The following is a 15,403-nucleotide window of genomic DNA, read 5'->3' on the forward strand; positions in this document are numbered from 1 at the left end:
GCGGGGCCGGGGGTCCCGCCCGCCGCCCTTCCCGGTGCCGCCCTCCGCCCGCCCGCCGGCGCCGCGGCGCGGGAGCAGTCGGGGAGAGCCGGTCCCCCGTTCCCGGTTCCCAGTYCCCGGTCCCAGACCACCGGGACCCGGTTCCCCGTTGCCTCTGCCTCTCCCCAGCCCCTCCCGAGCTCTRTATAGGGGACAGGGCAAAGGATGCCCGGGGGGAGCCCACGGGACAAGACCGGCGACCTGATTTTGGCAAAACGGGCTGACAGGTTGTCACGGCTCCGTGCGGGGCTGGCGGTGTCCCCAGCGAAGGCACCACAGATGTCAGGCGGAACCGAGCCGGGAATCTGGACCAGGCGTGGGTACCCCCGGCATTCCTGAAGTCTTACCTGCTGGAAGTCCCTTGGCAACCGGCAGAGCTCGCAGGACGGCTGAGAGAGCCCCSTTGGGGGTACCCGTGTGGGGTACCCCAGCTCTTTGCGAAGCTGCCCGGGTGGCAAGCGCTGCCCTTGGGGCTGAGCCCCCGGAGCTGGGGCTGCCGGGCGGTCCCGTGCCGAGGGTGTTCAGGCCGAGCAGGGCCCCGGCAGCGGAGCCGCCCCGGGCCGGGCACACGATGCACCCCCGCCCTCGCAGTCGCCCTCCATGCGATCCATCTCCGTCTAGCTCCTTGGAACAGGGAGCGTGTGGAGCACCGGGGCAGCCCCGCGGGGAAGAGCCCCCCAGGCTCGCTGAGCTCCGCGGTGTCTCTTCAAAGGCTCGCTGGGAGGCGGGTGAAGGCAGCGAGTCCCGGGCATGGCACACGCTGGGTTTCAGGTCAGCGAGCTGCCGCGCCCGGGGCCATCCCCAGGCAGCCTGGGGAGCCCGGCAAGCACACCAGCTCCCCCAGAAGTCAGCTGCTGGAGSAGAGGGGTGGGAAGGAGAGGATGAGAAAGGGACCTTCCCAGGGTGACGGCCGGGGCTGCATGTCCCCGCAGCGATGGCTCATTGCTCCGGCAGCCGGCACAGAGTAGCTGTGTCACACGGGCGGCTCGCACKGGGCGAGACTTCACACCACCCTCTGCATCCCTTCCACCGGCTTGCTGATCGCTGTCCGAGGGGATGGAGCCCGAGGGCTCTCACCCTTCTCCGGGCTTGCACGAGGYGGACTGAGAGCTCTTTTTGGTGGCGAGCATCCTTCTCCCTGCCCGCACGCCCGCCTCCCGCGTGTGCTGCCAGTCCTGTCCCTGTGCCAGGCAGTGCTGGCCGCTGCAGGGCCATCAGCRTGTCTCCATGTGTGTGATGTGTCAGACTGTGTGTGCCTCTGCTTGTTTACATGGGAAAGAGGCAGTGGAGGGAGGGGGAAGGGATGACTTTGAGGGAGGCCTCAGAAAAGAGGAAAAAAAWWAAAMMAAAARGRAAAAAAAACCTGAGGGAAATTCCTCTGTTCTGTGATATGAAGCAAAAARCACTTATTTTTATGGCAATTAGAGATGGCTGAGCATCCCTGGAAGCTGCAAGATAAACATGCCCATCTCTGTGTGCTCCAGGCAGCTGGGAGCCCGGCTGATGGTGGGTGCTGAGCCCCAGCGGGGTGCAGCCCACGGGTAGGAGGAGGGCTGGTTCCCACGTGGGGTTTTCTCTGCCTTGTCACTGACATATGGTGATCAGGGTGAATTTTCTTTTCCYTTCTGAAAATAGTTCTCATCCAACCATTTTTCAGGGAAGGAGCTGTGCCTGGCGCTGCAAGGGCGCCCACTCCATCTGGCACTTTGTGTCTGCACCAGAGCCCTGTTTATGCTCTACTACAGAGTAGACTTCAGCTCTGTCCCCCCCAAAATCAGCTCTCCCAGGAGGTACCAGGAGGTTTGCTGAGTGTCCCTGGGCCGTGWGGAGGAGCTGAAGCCTGAGTGGGAAGGGAATTGCTGGGGCTTTGCCCTTATTGCCTCCAGAAAGGAGGGATCACCCTGGGGAGACACGGAGGGGAGACACCTCCATGTTTCCTGCAGCAGCTCAAAGCTCTGGCTGGAAGCAACTGCAGAGAAGGGAAGTTCACCTCCCAGGCTGCAGAGGCCCCGTGCASGTTTGTGCTGGCATCACGTCCTTCAGAGGGGACTTGGCTGCTGCATCAATGGCACTTGAGGTGAATTTTCCCTTTTCTGCACAAATTCAGAGGTGAAAGCCCTGACTCTGCCACGAGCCAACCAGAGCTTGTTGGCCTGCCTTCGCACTGACTCTGGCAAGCTGTGGCAGGAAAAGGAGACTCCCATTTTAAGGCTCTTTTCCAGTTAATTGAGGCATAAGAGCTCTTCCTTGGCACAGCTGTKKTTKCRATGGCCCCRGTGAGGCACAGCTCCCCACAGCACRGGCCAGCCCCAYGTCCCCACTGCCACTCCTGAGCTAGCTGGCAGCGATGTGGAGATGGGAGCAAGCAGAAAATCAGGTCAGCTGGAAATGCCTCGCCATCTCTTCCTTTCATGTCTCCCCCCATCTTCCTCTCTTGAGGAACGCAGGTCTCCGCCCGCCGCAGCCCCGGGCGGATTATGTCGATAACCACMCGGCAAATCCTCCACGCGGGGACAGGGGGACAAAACCTCTTGCCGTGGTCTCTTCTGCAGTCTGGAAGCAAATCGCAGAGGCAGGGTGAGTCTGAAGCCAGCAGCCATTTCAGTGCTGCAGTGAGTCATCCCGAAAGGCGCTCAGCTTGTGGCAGCTCCCTTCCTTTCTTCTTTTTGCCTTTTTTTTTTTTTAATAGCTGATGTAGCAATAAATTAAAAAATAGCCGAAAATACATATGAATATAGCATGTCTCCAGAGCTCCTCTAATTAAAAGAAAAATCTTCAAGCACTTTTGAGCCCCTCGGATATCTGTTGTGAAAGGCCAGAGCCGCTGGGTACCTGCCACGTGGGAGGGTGGGATAGAGCAGCGCACCTGCGAGTGCAGGGGGATCCGCGGAGCCGGSGGCTGACAGGGGCTGATTAATGCCAGGGACATGAGCACAAAGCATTTCACAAATAGTCCTTTCCAGAGGGAAAGAGCTAAATTAGGGCAGACGCAAAAGCCTGGTCTTGTGCTTCTCARTGCTAAAGATTTAATATTAAATACATGGGCTTTCCTTAATACTGGTTTTTTTTTGTTTGGTTTTTTTTTTTTCCCCTGGTGGTTTCTGTGCTTGCTGGGGTGTTTATTCCCTGAACTCTGGGAGGGGGTTGCTCTAGCTGGAGGGGTTTGGACTTCTCCTTCCCATGCCATTGGCTGTTCCCATTCTTGTGCCATCAGCTGTCCCAGTTCCTGTGCCTCTCCCTGGAGCCAGTCCATGGGGTGGTGGGAGAGAAAGCTGAGCTGTGATGGCAGCATCTTCCAGCAGAAGAAAAGTGGGGACACAAACAGCAGGGGATTCCATGCCTGCAGCCCCCATCTTCCTCCCAGAGCCACAGAGTGGCTGAGGATGCTGCTGACAAGGGAATATCAGCCTGCTCCATGCTGGAAATGATTTAACCAGCCTCATTGAGCCTCTGGAGCCCTTGGATACACCTGCACATCCAGCCTCCTGCAGTAAGGTGAGTTGTTGGAACCCATCTGCAGCAGGCATGGGACAGGCTCTTGGTATGGCCTGCAACAGCCCATCCCTCTGACAGCCTGGAACTCCTCTGAACTCGAGTTTTACTGAGCCCACTGAGTTCCTGAGCCAGGAAAGATTAATGAACATTCACTGAACTTGATGGAGACCTTGGCTTGTGGCTGGTCTCCAAAACTCTAACTGGAAACATGAGAAAATCTGGAGASTCGTATCAAGGCAGTGGCTATTTTTTATACTGGTGGAGAGCATCCAGCGAGGGAGCAGGGAGATGCTGCAGCATAAGGTCAGGCACTTCAGAGYATGGATTTAGTATCTGGCAGGCTCTCCCATGCCTTGAGAATATGGATTGCCTCCATYTCACAGAAACCTGCAATCTCCATGTGCTGCATCCCCTCCATCTGCTCTGTCTCCACCCCAGGTTGTCTCACCATCCTCCAACACCCAGGACACATCACCAAAATTTAATTCATCAAAAACAAAAGCTATTCCCAGGCTCATTATTAATCTGCTGGAGCATCTCCAGCCAGGGCTTCCCATGGGCCCAGCCTTCTCCAGACCATTCCSAGCAGGAGCAGGAGCTGCCACAGGTGAGATGCTGGCAGAAGGACAGAGTGGTGTCAGAGGAGAGGCTCTGTTCTCTGACACCCAGCTTTGGTGCCAGGGTCAGCCCAGTCACTCTTCATTTACCASGACAGACAAAACCCAATCTTAATAYCCACACTTGCACAGGCASCAYGGGCTCACTTMTTGCTTTCTCTGCCAGGAGAGAGAGAGACGGGTGAAGATGGAAGCACGACTTTAATTGTCATTAAATCTTGCAATACTGCAGGTCGAATGATGCGAGTAACCAAGAGTGCAGCCGAGCTTTGACTGTCCACAGGCTCGTGCAGTGAAGACACTTGCCCTGCATTTTGGTTTTGATAGCTGTGCACAGACAAGGCCATGGCCATGGAGGCAGCCAGAGGTGGCCTCTKATTCCTGCCAGCAAGGCCAGGCTGGGTGGAGATGGGGAGTCCATCACYTTCCCCTGTGCTGCASTGCACATGGAAATGCCTTATAAATTARTATTCAGAAATGATACAATGAGGCAAGTTGGAAATCACTGTTTTCATGCATTAAAAGRGTCAAGTTAAAGGATGATTTCCCTGAGACCTATCTGAGCCTGTGGATAATTTTATCCCTCAGCAAACCCAGGTGAGGGCCTGGAGCTGGTGGAAGCAGGGGCAGCAAACCAGAGCTGGAGAGAGAGAGTGGCCACTGACTTTAAGGCTCTTCAGTGTCTGGCCAGCTGTGATGGCACAGCTGAAAATTTCCAAACTATAAATTGCTGGTGAATTATCATTGTCWTAGTTTTGTAGGTGGCAGTGCCCCAGTGGTTTGAGGCTCTGGGTGAGCGCCCTGCTCTCATCCCAGCTCTGCCTCCACCTGCCTCCATCTGCCAGGGATGAACGTGCAGGAACAACTGCAGCTGGAGATGCCTGGGTGCAGGGAAGGGTCTGCTCTCCTGTCTCTGTCTTCTGGGCTCTCTGCAGAAGGTTCAGGCAGGGCTGGGGTTGGTGAGAGAGCTCTGCTGCCAGAGTCTCTTCAGGTGTTGAGGCTCTGAAGGATGCCAGGGGACTTGCTGGCTTCCTCCATCCCATCYCTGCCTCTCCCTCCTGTAGATATCATCCCTGCATGGGCAGGATGCCTCAGTCCAAGGATGTGGGGCTGGAGATGCTGGAGCACTGGGGAGTGGGCTCAGGGTGGCTCTGGGGGGCCAGACCAGCATGAGACCCCCAAGTACGTCCCCCAGATGCCCTTGACAGTGCTCAGCCCTGCGTGGCTCTGTGGTTCAGGGCTGGTGACTCACTGCCAGCCCTGGGAAGGCTGCAGAGCCACGGCAGGCGGGAGCAGGGGTGTCTGACAGCTCCTGAGTCTCCTGATAGATATTCCTCTGCTGCTGCGTGGAGAATCACTGCTGTCTCCATGTCAGAGCCCAGATYTGCTGTGCTGAATTTTTCCCTGCTGTACAGCCATTCTGGATGCTTKTCATTAGATTTTTGTAGTTTTGAGGGCTTTTTAGCAGGAATCTTGGAGCAAGCAGCAGAGGAGAAGCCAAGGATACAGGATGCAGGTGGATGAGAGCTCGCTGGCTGAGTCTGGATGGCTGGGGGAGGCACAGGCACTTGCTCCTACAAAATGCACGCAGAATGCCACATTTCATTACCTCCTGCCAYCAGCTGCAGTGTTGAGGGCACCCCTCTTTCTTTGATTGATCCTGACAGAGTTCAGGGCTTGCCTTTTTAGGCAGATTCAGGTACCAAGAGAGAACACATCTACCATTTTTCCAAAGTCTTGGAGCAGTGGAAGCAGCATTTGTGTCCCGAGAAGATGCCTGCTGGTTTGCTGGGATGCAGCAGTGAATCCAAGTAGAAACCCTGTTTGCCTGAGCCCTGGAAAGAGCCCCCTGATGACATGTCAGGAAGGCATTTCTCTATTTTTAGAGGCCATCATGCCCAGAGCCAGGGAGGCAGCACAGGATTCCCAGGCTCAGGCAGAAAGCAGTCGTGCATCTCGGGATGCTCGGAGCAGCAGCCGGCTGCCCTGGGCTCATTAACACGATCGAGTCACAGGAGTTCCTGAGGCAGAAAGGTATTTGGGCAACAGCCCACTGCCTCTTKCAGTCTCTGCTGGGTCAGGCTCTAATCATGCTGGGAGCAGGGTGCTCCTCTGATTGGCACCATATCTCTGATTTACGCCTTGAAGGTCCAAACCTTCCCGTTTGCTGTGCAGGAACGCGCCAGGGCAGTCTGGGATGCTCTGCTGCTTTTGCCCATCTCTCCCTGATTAATGTGAAATCCAGCCTCATGAATCATTCATAAAGCTTTATTTAGTATAATGATTTCTGACATCCACTGCCTGGGAATAGCATTTTGGGACAGACCGTTTGCGACCAGCGAACTCCAGAAATAGGGAGCTGACGTTTATCCCATCTGAACGGGGAACATACAGAAGGGGAGGGAGAGGGGCAAAGCAGCTCTTCCTCCCTCTCAGGGAATCACAGGTTGCTTCCTAATTAGCCAAATGTGTAAAAGCTAAATATTGACATCGTGTTGCGGTTGCCTGTGTCTTGCCATCACATTGCATGTTATTAACCTACATAGTGTCAGGGAAAGGAGCATCTGTGTGTGCCTTGGCACAGGCAGGACTGAAGAGACAGGAATTCCCCTGTGCAGCGCTGCTGGTGGGACCTGAAGGAGCTGGGAAACGGCTTCCCCTCCACAGCTGGAGCTGCAGAGAGCCAGGGATGCCCTATAGCATAAATAGCCCACCGTCCTCTTCCAGAGCACTTTGCTATCGGGAGGCACTGGTGTCAGCTCTGAAGGGCTCTCTGCAGGTGAGCAGCTTCTTTTGGGCGGGGTGTGCAGGTACCTTTGTTCCTGTGCTGGTGGATTTGGGAGCARTGGTGAGTTTATGACCCTGAGCACATGTGTGGGCCGTGATTCGGGACCTGTGCTGGGATCTGTGCTGCAGTTTGATGCCTGAGCAGGGGCTGGTGCCGGGCTGGTGCCTGTGGGAGCTGCTTTCCTCTCTGCAAACTGCTTCATGTGAGTCTGCGAGTRTTTCACCAGCCTTTGCCAGAGCTGTTATTTGTGGAACATCCCAGCTGCTTGGCTGAACACAGACATCAGCCTCTCTGAGGCACTGTGGAGGGAGAGCCCTGCTGGGAGATGGGAGAGGGCAGGGATGATGGAGCCCAGCTGYCCTGCCTGCCATGGGACACAAGGAAGCCCAGGCTGCTCTGCCTGAGCCCCTGCCAGCCTCCTGCTGAGCTCTCATGTGTCTTCATGCAGTCTGGCTTGCTGCAAAGAGATGTCTCTTTTCTCTCTTTCTGCRTGGGAAAAAGGATTGCTGGCACATAGGGATGTCCCTCAGCTACAGGGTGCTGTCAGTGCCTCATCTTTTTTGCCTTCCTTTTGGCTCCCTGGCTCAGGGAAGTCCTGCCAGCATCTGAAAGGCTTCCTGAGTGTGCGCAACCTCGTGCAGCTGCAGTGAAGAGCAGCCTGCTGAGGATTCCTGGTGGGATGGACGGGGGATGGAGCCAAGCAGCTCAGCACAGCTCTGCTGCCTCTTGGCTGGGGCAGGCAGAGCTGCTTCCTGCCAGACTGAAGGGCTTCATCACAAGCAGCTTGTGAGCTTTGGCAGGGCTTTAGGCAGGAGAGAAATCACAATGGGCTGCTCTGGCATCCCTTAGCCATGGTTCTATCCCCTGCCAGCCCCCTCTGCTCTGGGGCTCCCCTGTCCTGTGTTGCTGCTCACCTGTTACTGGTGAGGGTGGGAGGGCTTTGGGAAAGGTTACTGGTATATCCTGGCCATGGAAGCTGAGAACACCTGTGTATTCAGAAAGAAAATGSTGGAGGGCATCAGCTGGTGTGAGACAGCTCTGGCCCAGACCACTCTCTCCCTGCCCCTGGAGAGGGTCTTGGTCCAGGTGAGGAGCTGAGTTTGTGTAAACCACCCCACAGTCGAAAGCCCAGAGTGAATTCATACATTTGTTGACCTTTAGCTGTGAGGATGGTTTGTTTTTCTGGACAGGTGTATATATTTTTCTTCTGTGGTGGGGAGCAGGATGCTGTTGACTCCTTTTCCCACCTGGAATATTGCTGCTCCTCAGCAGAAACAATGAGGGCTGTGCAYGGCTCCTGACCACGGGCAGAGCTGCTGCTGAGCGGGTCTGCTCAGCCCAGGGTATTTGCTCCTCTGGAACTGATGTGATTGCTGAGATCCKGCTGGGACTACAGATTCCCACTCCTTGGCCAGGCTGGCTAAATAACCCTCCCTTTTCAAAGACTGTCAAAGCTGTAGTAATCCTTATTAGGCTGGTTTGAATCACCTCTTGAAAAGGTCTCACATCACCCTCGAGCACCAAACTGTTCTGTATTCAGACCCCAACCGCCCAATCTTCTGAGCCAGACCATAAAATATGCAGGGAGAGGCTCCAAGAAAATATTAAAGATGTTCTGCTGTGCTGTGGCTAAAACCTGGCCTCTCCACCCTCTGACCTGTCTCCATTTCAGAGTGGAACAAAGTACATTGTGTGGAGCAAGGATGCTCTGTGGTGCTGATGGATCCCTGGGGAGATTCTGGATTCCATCCCCTGGGATGCTGGGGGGTGTTGGATGCTTCCTTTGGGGATTGTCCACGAGTGACTGGCTTGAAAACCTTTGCTTTGAGGGAAGATGGAGAAAGCCAGGCCTGCTGCCTGTCCTGCAGTGGTGCTGCTGCTGTCATGTGCCATGATGGCTGTTTCTAGCTCAAAGCTGGGTCCTTGAGKGCATCCTTTGCCCACATTCCCAGYGCCAGACCTCGTGGGCCTGTCCCAGGAGAAGKAAGGAGTCCTGAGCTGTGGTAAGCMCTCAGGCAGAGAAAATTAACATCTTCATCTCCAGACTGTGCTGGTCTTGGAGAACAGGTGATGTGGGAAGAATCAGAAACATCTCTCTGGCACAGCACTCACTGCTTTTCCCATTGTCTTGCTGACACATACCTGGGACAGAGAGCAATTCCCTTCTTCCTAGAGACCTGGGTCCAAAGGATTTCAGCCAATGCACACTGCCAGGAGCTTACCACAATTGGTGATCCTGACCTGTGTGTGTTTTGGTGCACTGCTCAGCCCCTCCCAGGTGGGTGCTGCTTCATGGAGGGGTACAGGGGAGTGTAATCCAGTGCTGGGAGCTCCCCAGGCTCCCCAGTGCAGCTGGAAATGCTGTGCACCGGAGGCAGGGACCTGTACCTGGGAAGAGGAAGGCAGAGGATTTGTTGACACAGCTGCAGGTGGAGGCACAGTTGGTGATGGCCTCGGGGATTTCTGGCTTGCAGGGCTCCAAAACAGAAAGCAGCAGGACTCAGACAGACTAGATGTCCCCAGAGCATCCTCCGGCCCAAAGCCACCTTCCTCCCGCCTTCCTGGGCCAGCAGCTGGGTGACAGCGGTGRCATGGGCAAAGCTGTCTCAGCAGGAAGAGGGATCTCTCACCGGGAGATCTGGGGGCAGCAGGGTTTGGAGGATGAGCCCTTCCTGACATTTCCTTGTCTCTGCAGAGAGCMGCTGCCCTGGGCACGGCATCCATCGGGTTATGCGGGGCCGGCTGAGAGGCACCCCATGCCTGGAGCTCTGTGCTTAATCAAACCAATTAGCAATTTAATCTTGTTAACAAACCAAGATAATTGCAGCATTATCAAATTAGCCAGCTGTATGGAAATGCCTGCTTAATAGCTGATAATAGCTGGTGCTGAAGGAGGAGGGTTGTGATCTGTGACTAATGGCCTCGGGAGGTGTAATCAGGCTGCGGTGCCCTGGCTGCTGCCAGTCCCGGCCGGGCTGCGGGGATGATGGGGGAGCTCTGGGGCTCTGCCCCTCTCACCTCACGGCTTGTGTGGCACAGCTCTCTCTGCGCTGAGGGCTGGGCTGGTGTCAGGGATCATTTTCCCCTGCAAGGACCTTACACTGGGCAGAAGTAATGTCTGATTTTACGCTGAGTTTGGCTGATGAGCTCCCAGCTCTTGTTCTGCCTGTCCCTGCTGGATCACCTGGCGTTTTCAGCCTCCCCAGCGCTGCGTGAGCTCTCCAGTTCCCTCTGCCCTCCCGTGGCCAGGCTAAGCAGAGAGGTGGTTTTTTCCACCACAGGACTTCTCCCTTCTCAGTSAGAGTAATTTGTGAGTCTTTGCCTCCTTCTAGTTCCTCCACAGAGAGGAGATCACCTCCATTGACTTGACCATAGACCAGCAGATGCTCTCCCTGCTCCAGGAAGCTTCCAGCACCTACCATGGACCATGCAAGGTGTCAGTCCCACACCCAGAGTCTTCATCCTGCTGTCCTTGGGGTTGGTTTAAAATCTGGCCAGTTGGTGCTGCTCTCCAGATTGCTTTGCTCGTGCCTGGCCAGAGGCATCATTAGCTCAGCTCTCACATGCAGCAGCTCCTCACTGTCCCCTCCAGTGTGTGCAGACAGACTGAGCTGTTCTCCCAGTTGGGGCTGGGGCTGCTTGTTGAGAATGGCAAGCCTGGCATCAGCAGTGGGCTGGGGATGGCTGGCAGGCACTCTTTGGGCATTGGGCCTGGTGACACTCTGCCCCTGCAGTGCAMAGGGGCCACCAGGTCCCTCAGGCTGCACATGTTCGCTCCTGCTGATGTTTCTTGGCACTCCCTGAATTTTTGTCCCCAGAACTCAGCTGTTAAAAAAATTACAAGAACTTATTGGAGCTATGATTTTATTGCCCTGGCTTGAGGATTTCCCAGGCAAGYTCCTTCAGCTGAATTTTCTCCCCCAAGCCAGCCCCCACCACCTGTAGGTGTGTAGCTAGGCTCTTTTCATCCTCTTCTCCTGGCAGAAATTCTGGGGTGAAAGCAGCCGTGGGACTATGTGCCAGGATGGAGAGAAGAGGGTGGAGGTGGGGAAAGGAGTCACACACACAAACACCCCTGGGAAAAGCCTCTTTTATTCGATAAAGCAGTGGTGGGGAAGCAGAGGGAKAGGGGAAGTAGTGACACGTAGCATTCTGCAGCAGCAGTCATGGGCTGATCCTGGAGCCTGAGATGGCCCTCGGTCTGTCCCGGGAGCCSGAGCTCACTCTGGGGAGAGTAAGAAACAGGTTGGGTCTGGTGTTCAGAGCAATCCCGCAGGTTTGTCCCCAGTCACCCCCCCAGGCTGAGCCGGGGACACAGCTCCCTACCCAGAGCCACCTCACCGCATCCCGGGAGCAGGCAGGGGGTGTCCCTGAGYTCCTACCGTAGGAGATGGGGGTGACCGGCGGCTTGGAGAAGCATCTCATCCCGCAGAAGGTGCGGCAGCACTTGTTGCCGCGGGGGCAGTSCCGGTCGGTAAGGCACGCGTTCGGGGGATTGGGCCGGGCACAGGTGACACGGACGGGCGGGCAGGACCAGGCGCTGCCTGCGACAGGAGGGACTGGTTTGCTCCGGGCAGCTGAGGGGCCCTGGGGCGATGCTGCCCGGCAGACATGCCTCTCCTCTCCCTCTCCCTCTCCCTCTCCCTCTCCCTCTCCTCTCCCACATCATCCACGTAAACATGGCTTCTTCCCAGTATCCAGCTTTTTCTCCCCATCCCCTATCCTAGGACATCTCATACCTGTTGGCARCTCTGCCCAGAGGATGAGCATCCCCACCAGGAGGAGGGCGGCCACCGCCTTCATGCTGCCGTGTCCCTGAGAGGTGGGAGCGTCAGAGGTGGGGGACACCAACATTTAAACCCTCGGGRAGGATGGAGGTGGGGAAACGGGCTGAGCGTGTGCCMGTTGTGTAGTACGGTTTTCCTCTCCGGAAGCCTTTTGAGCAAGATATAAATAGGGTTGTTCAATTGCTCAAAAAGCAGTTATTCCATTGCACAACTGACCCCTGCAGCCTCACCTGGGGCTGAGGGACAAGCCAAGGGGAGATGAGCCAAGCTGTATCCACCCTGATAGGCTGGAGGCAGTGGACCTGCCTTCTCCTAGGCAGGTATCTTCTCCTAGGTATCTTTTCTCAGGGGAAACTCTTGTGGTGACCATGTTCCCTTCTGGGGGTCTGTTAAGGGGGTTTCCTTCTGTACTTTGCTTGCACAAACCTTACAGCATGATCCCAATCAGCATGAGTCTGCCTATGTCTTCCCAGGGCCAGCCCCAAACACAGCCTCTCTCYTCCTGGAAATTGTATGCCTCTGGATTGGTTTTTCTCCCCCAAGCCAGCCCCTAAAAACACTGCAGGTGTGTAGCCAGACTATTTGCATCGTCTTCCCCTGGCAGAAATTCTGGGGTGAAAGCAGCCGTGGGATTGTGCAGCAGGATGAGCCTGGAACGAGGCGGGAGGAGGTGGGGAAAGGAGTCACACATCACAGACACCCCTGGGAAAAGCCTCTTTTATTTGTTAAAGCAGCAGCRGGGAAGCAGAGGGAGAGGGGAAGTGGGTGGCACATAACACTGTGTGACAGCTGTCACGAAGTGATCCTGGAGCCGAGATGGGATGGGAACGCTGAGATGACCCTCAGTCCATCCTGGGAGCCGGAGCTCACACTGGGGAGAATAAGAAACAGGTTGGGTCTGGCGTTCAGAGCAATCCCGCGGGTTTGTCTCCAGTCACCCCACCAGCCTGACCAGGGAGGGCTCTGGCAGCTGGACACAGCTCCCTGCCCAGAGCCACCCTCACAACATCCCGGGAGCCGGGACACATTTAGAGCGTGTCCCTAAGTTCCTACCGTAGGAGATGGGGACGCGGGGCGGCTTGGAGATGCATTTCCTCCCGCAGAAGGTGCGGCAGCACTTCTTGCCGCGGGGGCAGTGCCGGTCGGTAAAGCACTTGTTCGGGGGGTTGTGCAGAGCGCAGGTGAAGCGGACGGGCGGGCAGGACCAGGCGCTGCCTGCGACAGGAGGGACTGGTTTGCTCCGGGGCACCTGAGGGGCCCTGGGGCGATGGTACCCGGCAAACACTTCTCTCCCTCTCCCTCTCCCTCTCCCTCTCCCTCTCCCTCTCCTCTCCCACAACATCCACGTAAACATGGCTTCTTCCCATTATCCAGCTTTTCCTCGCCATACCTTATCCTAGGACATCTCATACCTGTTGGCAGCTCTGCCCAGAGGATGAGCATCCCCACCAGGAGGAGGGCGGCCACCGCCTTCATGCTGCCGTGTCCCTGAGAGGTGGGAGCGTCAGAGGTGGGGGACACCAACATTTAAACCCTCGGGGAGGATGGAGGTGGGGAAACGGGCTGGGCACTTGTCAATGTTTTGTAGCTTTTTCCCCTGCCTATTGCATTTTGTTTTCCGGAAAAGCAWTTTTTTTTATTGTTTGATTGCTCAAAAAGCAGTTATTCCATTGCACAACTGACCCCTGCAGCCTCACCTGRRGCATTGTGCCCCCCAGGCACAGTGATGACCCAGGGCATTGTCCACCCTGGCAGGCTGCTGGAGGCAGTGATGCTACTTTCTCCTGGACAGGTATCTTCTCCAGGAACCCTTTTCCAGGAGAAACTCTTGTGGTGACCCTGTTCGCTTCTGGGGGTCTGTTAAATGGCTTTTCCTCTGWGCTTTGCTTGCACATGGTCCTGCAAACCGAACCTTACAGCATGATCCATATCAGCATGAGGCTGCCTGTGTCTTCCCTGGGAGGATCCTTTAAGTTTTCCCCAGAGGTTACTTGCCCCAGCCCCAAACCCTCCTGATTCYTGCTCCACTGGAAGTGTAAGCTGTTGTAGGGAAAACAGCTTTGGCTTAGCCAAAGGTGAATCTTTCTCAAGCTCTGAACCCCAGCGCCTTCTCTGTGTGGCTGCTGCCATTCAGGAAGGAGGCTGGAGCTGGAGAAAGTGKCTGGCCTTTCTGGGGTGGGATAATCCACTCCTCCTGGCCCTCTCACCAGCTGTGATGCAGCACAAGGACAACTTGGCTGAGCCCTAACTCTTGATGRCTGTAGGGATTGGGGGCTGTATTCCTTGTACAGATGGCAAAGGCCCCACCACCCTTCAAGCTTCAACCAGTTCCTCCCTCCCAAGGAAACAGTAACCCTGCCCCAGCCTCCGGGCAAATCTGTTTTTTTTAGGTTCCCTTGAGCAATGGGAAGTTACTCCATTTCCCATCAATTGGTCAATATCCACCTCAGCTTGTGTAAGGGGTTCCTGGAACATTTCTGTGGGACTTCTGGGGCAGGCAGAAGCCCAAGATGTGCTGGAAACAGGCTCTGGGAATGCCCAGGGAGGGGAAGGTTCCCGCAGCCAAACCACTTCCCCTCACCAGTCCTGCAAAGGGCAGCCCTGACCTTGCAATCAGGCAGGACAAGGAGCAACAAAAGCCCTGTATCACCCCTATATGCTCTGTGCAGCTCCTGAACCCCACCCATTGCACTGATCCAGCCCTGGAGCTGCCACTTTCCATCCAGGGAATCTCTGTGCTCTTTCCTGCTCAGACTTCCATTCTCAAGTTGCAATGGGCCCCGTTAACTGGACCTCAACTAACCTCATATCTGTTAATTATTGTCCAATTTCCCTGTTGACTCTGTGGCTGCATTTAGCTCTTTGTGAAGTCATTTATTAAATAATGTTCAGAGGATATAGCCAACCCAAAAAGATTTTCTGGGCTGTACACCAACAATGTAGCACTTTTAATGAGAAATACAAGCATTGGATTAATTTTTAAGCAATCCATTGCCATTCAGCTGCTGCTGGGGCTGGAGAGGACAATGCTGTGCTCCCAGCTGGTGCCAGAATCTGGCTGAGGTCGTGCTTGGACCTATGYCTCCAAGGGAGGAGAAAAGATCGAGGTGCAAGGCTTGGATTAAGCTGCAAAGAAGATGGGGGGGAACCAATCCACCTGAAGAATATTCTATAGTTCTTTATTCATAGCAGGGGGGAAAGTGTGAATTCATTTTGTTGCAAACTCCCATGGAATAACCAAGAGCCAGGCGTTTCTGGGCACAGGATTGCCTGCAGTCCTCATGTTTCATTGTTATGTGTGCAGCACCCATTGCCCCAGCACCCCACAGAGCAGCCCCCATCCCACATGGCTCATGCTCACCTCCATGAAAACCCCTTTGTGACCCTCCTTCCGAAGCCCCAAGCCCCCAGCTGTGCGATGCTCGAGGCTGTTGTGGCASATGTTGCATTTTCCCAGCCCGAGTGAGGCTCTGCAGGGAATGGAAAGGAGAGGGACAACCTGCCCCTGGTTCCCCAGCCTTCCCAGGGGAACAAAGCACCCAAGGGACAGCTCATGCCCTGCARAGCAGCCACAATCCTCCAGCAGGTGATGCAAAGCTTTCACCCTGATGGTGAGCTCCATCCATCCATSCATCCATGCATCCATGCACCCATCCGTCCCCAGCTCGTGGCTCAGG

At 55.6% G+C, this 15,403-nt stretch overlaps 2 protein-coding genes across 2 annotated transcripts; both read right to left on the reverse strand.

Moving 5' to 3' along the window:
* Positions 1-11,020: 11,020 nt before the first annotated feature.
* PI3 (peptidase inhibitor 3) lies at positions 11,021-11,798 on the reverse strand. The gene is made up of 3 exons (XM_057378408.1): positions 11,679-11,798; positions 11,322-11,483; positions 11,021-11,164 (listed from the first exon to the last, which is right to left on the reverse strand). The coding sequence occupies exons 1-3, from the start codon at positions 11,791-11,793 to the stop codon at positions 11,160-11,162; spliced, it is 282 nt and encodes a 93-aa protein (XP_057234391.1). The 5' UTR covers positions 11,794-11,798; the 3' UTR covers positions 11,021-11,159.
* Positions 11,799-12,433: 635 nt separating this feature from the next.
* LOC130580723 (notewaprin-a-like) lies at positions 12,434-13,281 on the reverse strand. The gene is made up of 3 exons (XM_057378407.1): positions 13,139-13,281; positions 12,780-12,941; positions 12,434-12,597 (listed from the first exon to the last, which is right to left on the reverse strand). Exons 1-3 carry the CDS (start codon positions 13,251-13,253, stop codon positions 12,593-12,595), a joined length of 282 nt encoding a protein of 93 aa, XP_057234390.1. The 5' UTR covers positions 13,254-13,281; the 3' UTR covers positions 12,434-12,592.
* Between the last annotated feature and the right edge of the window lie 2,122 nt (positions 13,282-15,403).

This window comes from Malurus melanocephalus, unplaced genomic scaffold, assembly GCF_030028575.1.
Source record: "Malurus melanocephalus ecotype Western Australia unplaced genomic scaffold, MMel_1.1 scaffold_356, whole genome shotgun sequence".
In the NCBI taxonomy this organism is placed as follows: Eukaryota; Metazoa; Chordata; class Aves; order Passeriformes; family Maluridae; genus Malurus; species Malurus melanocephalus.

Coding starts and splice junctions, on each gene's coding strand:
- LOC130580723 (XM_057378407.1), bottom strand. CDS start 13,253: ATGTTGGTGTCCCCCACCTCTGACGCTCCCACCTCTCAGGGACACGGC. Junction 12,942..13,138: donor CTGGGCAGAGCTGCCAACAG/GTATGAGATGTC, acceptor CTCCTGTCGCAG/GCAGCGCCTGGTCCTGCCCG.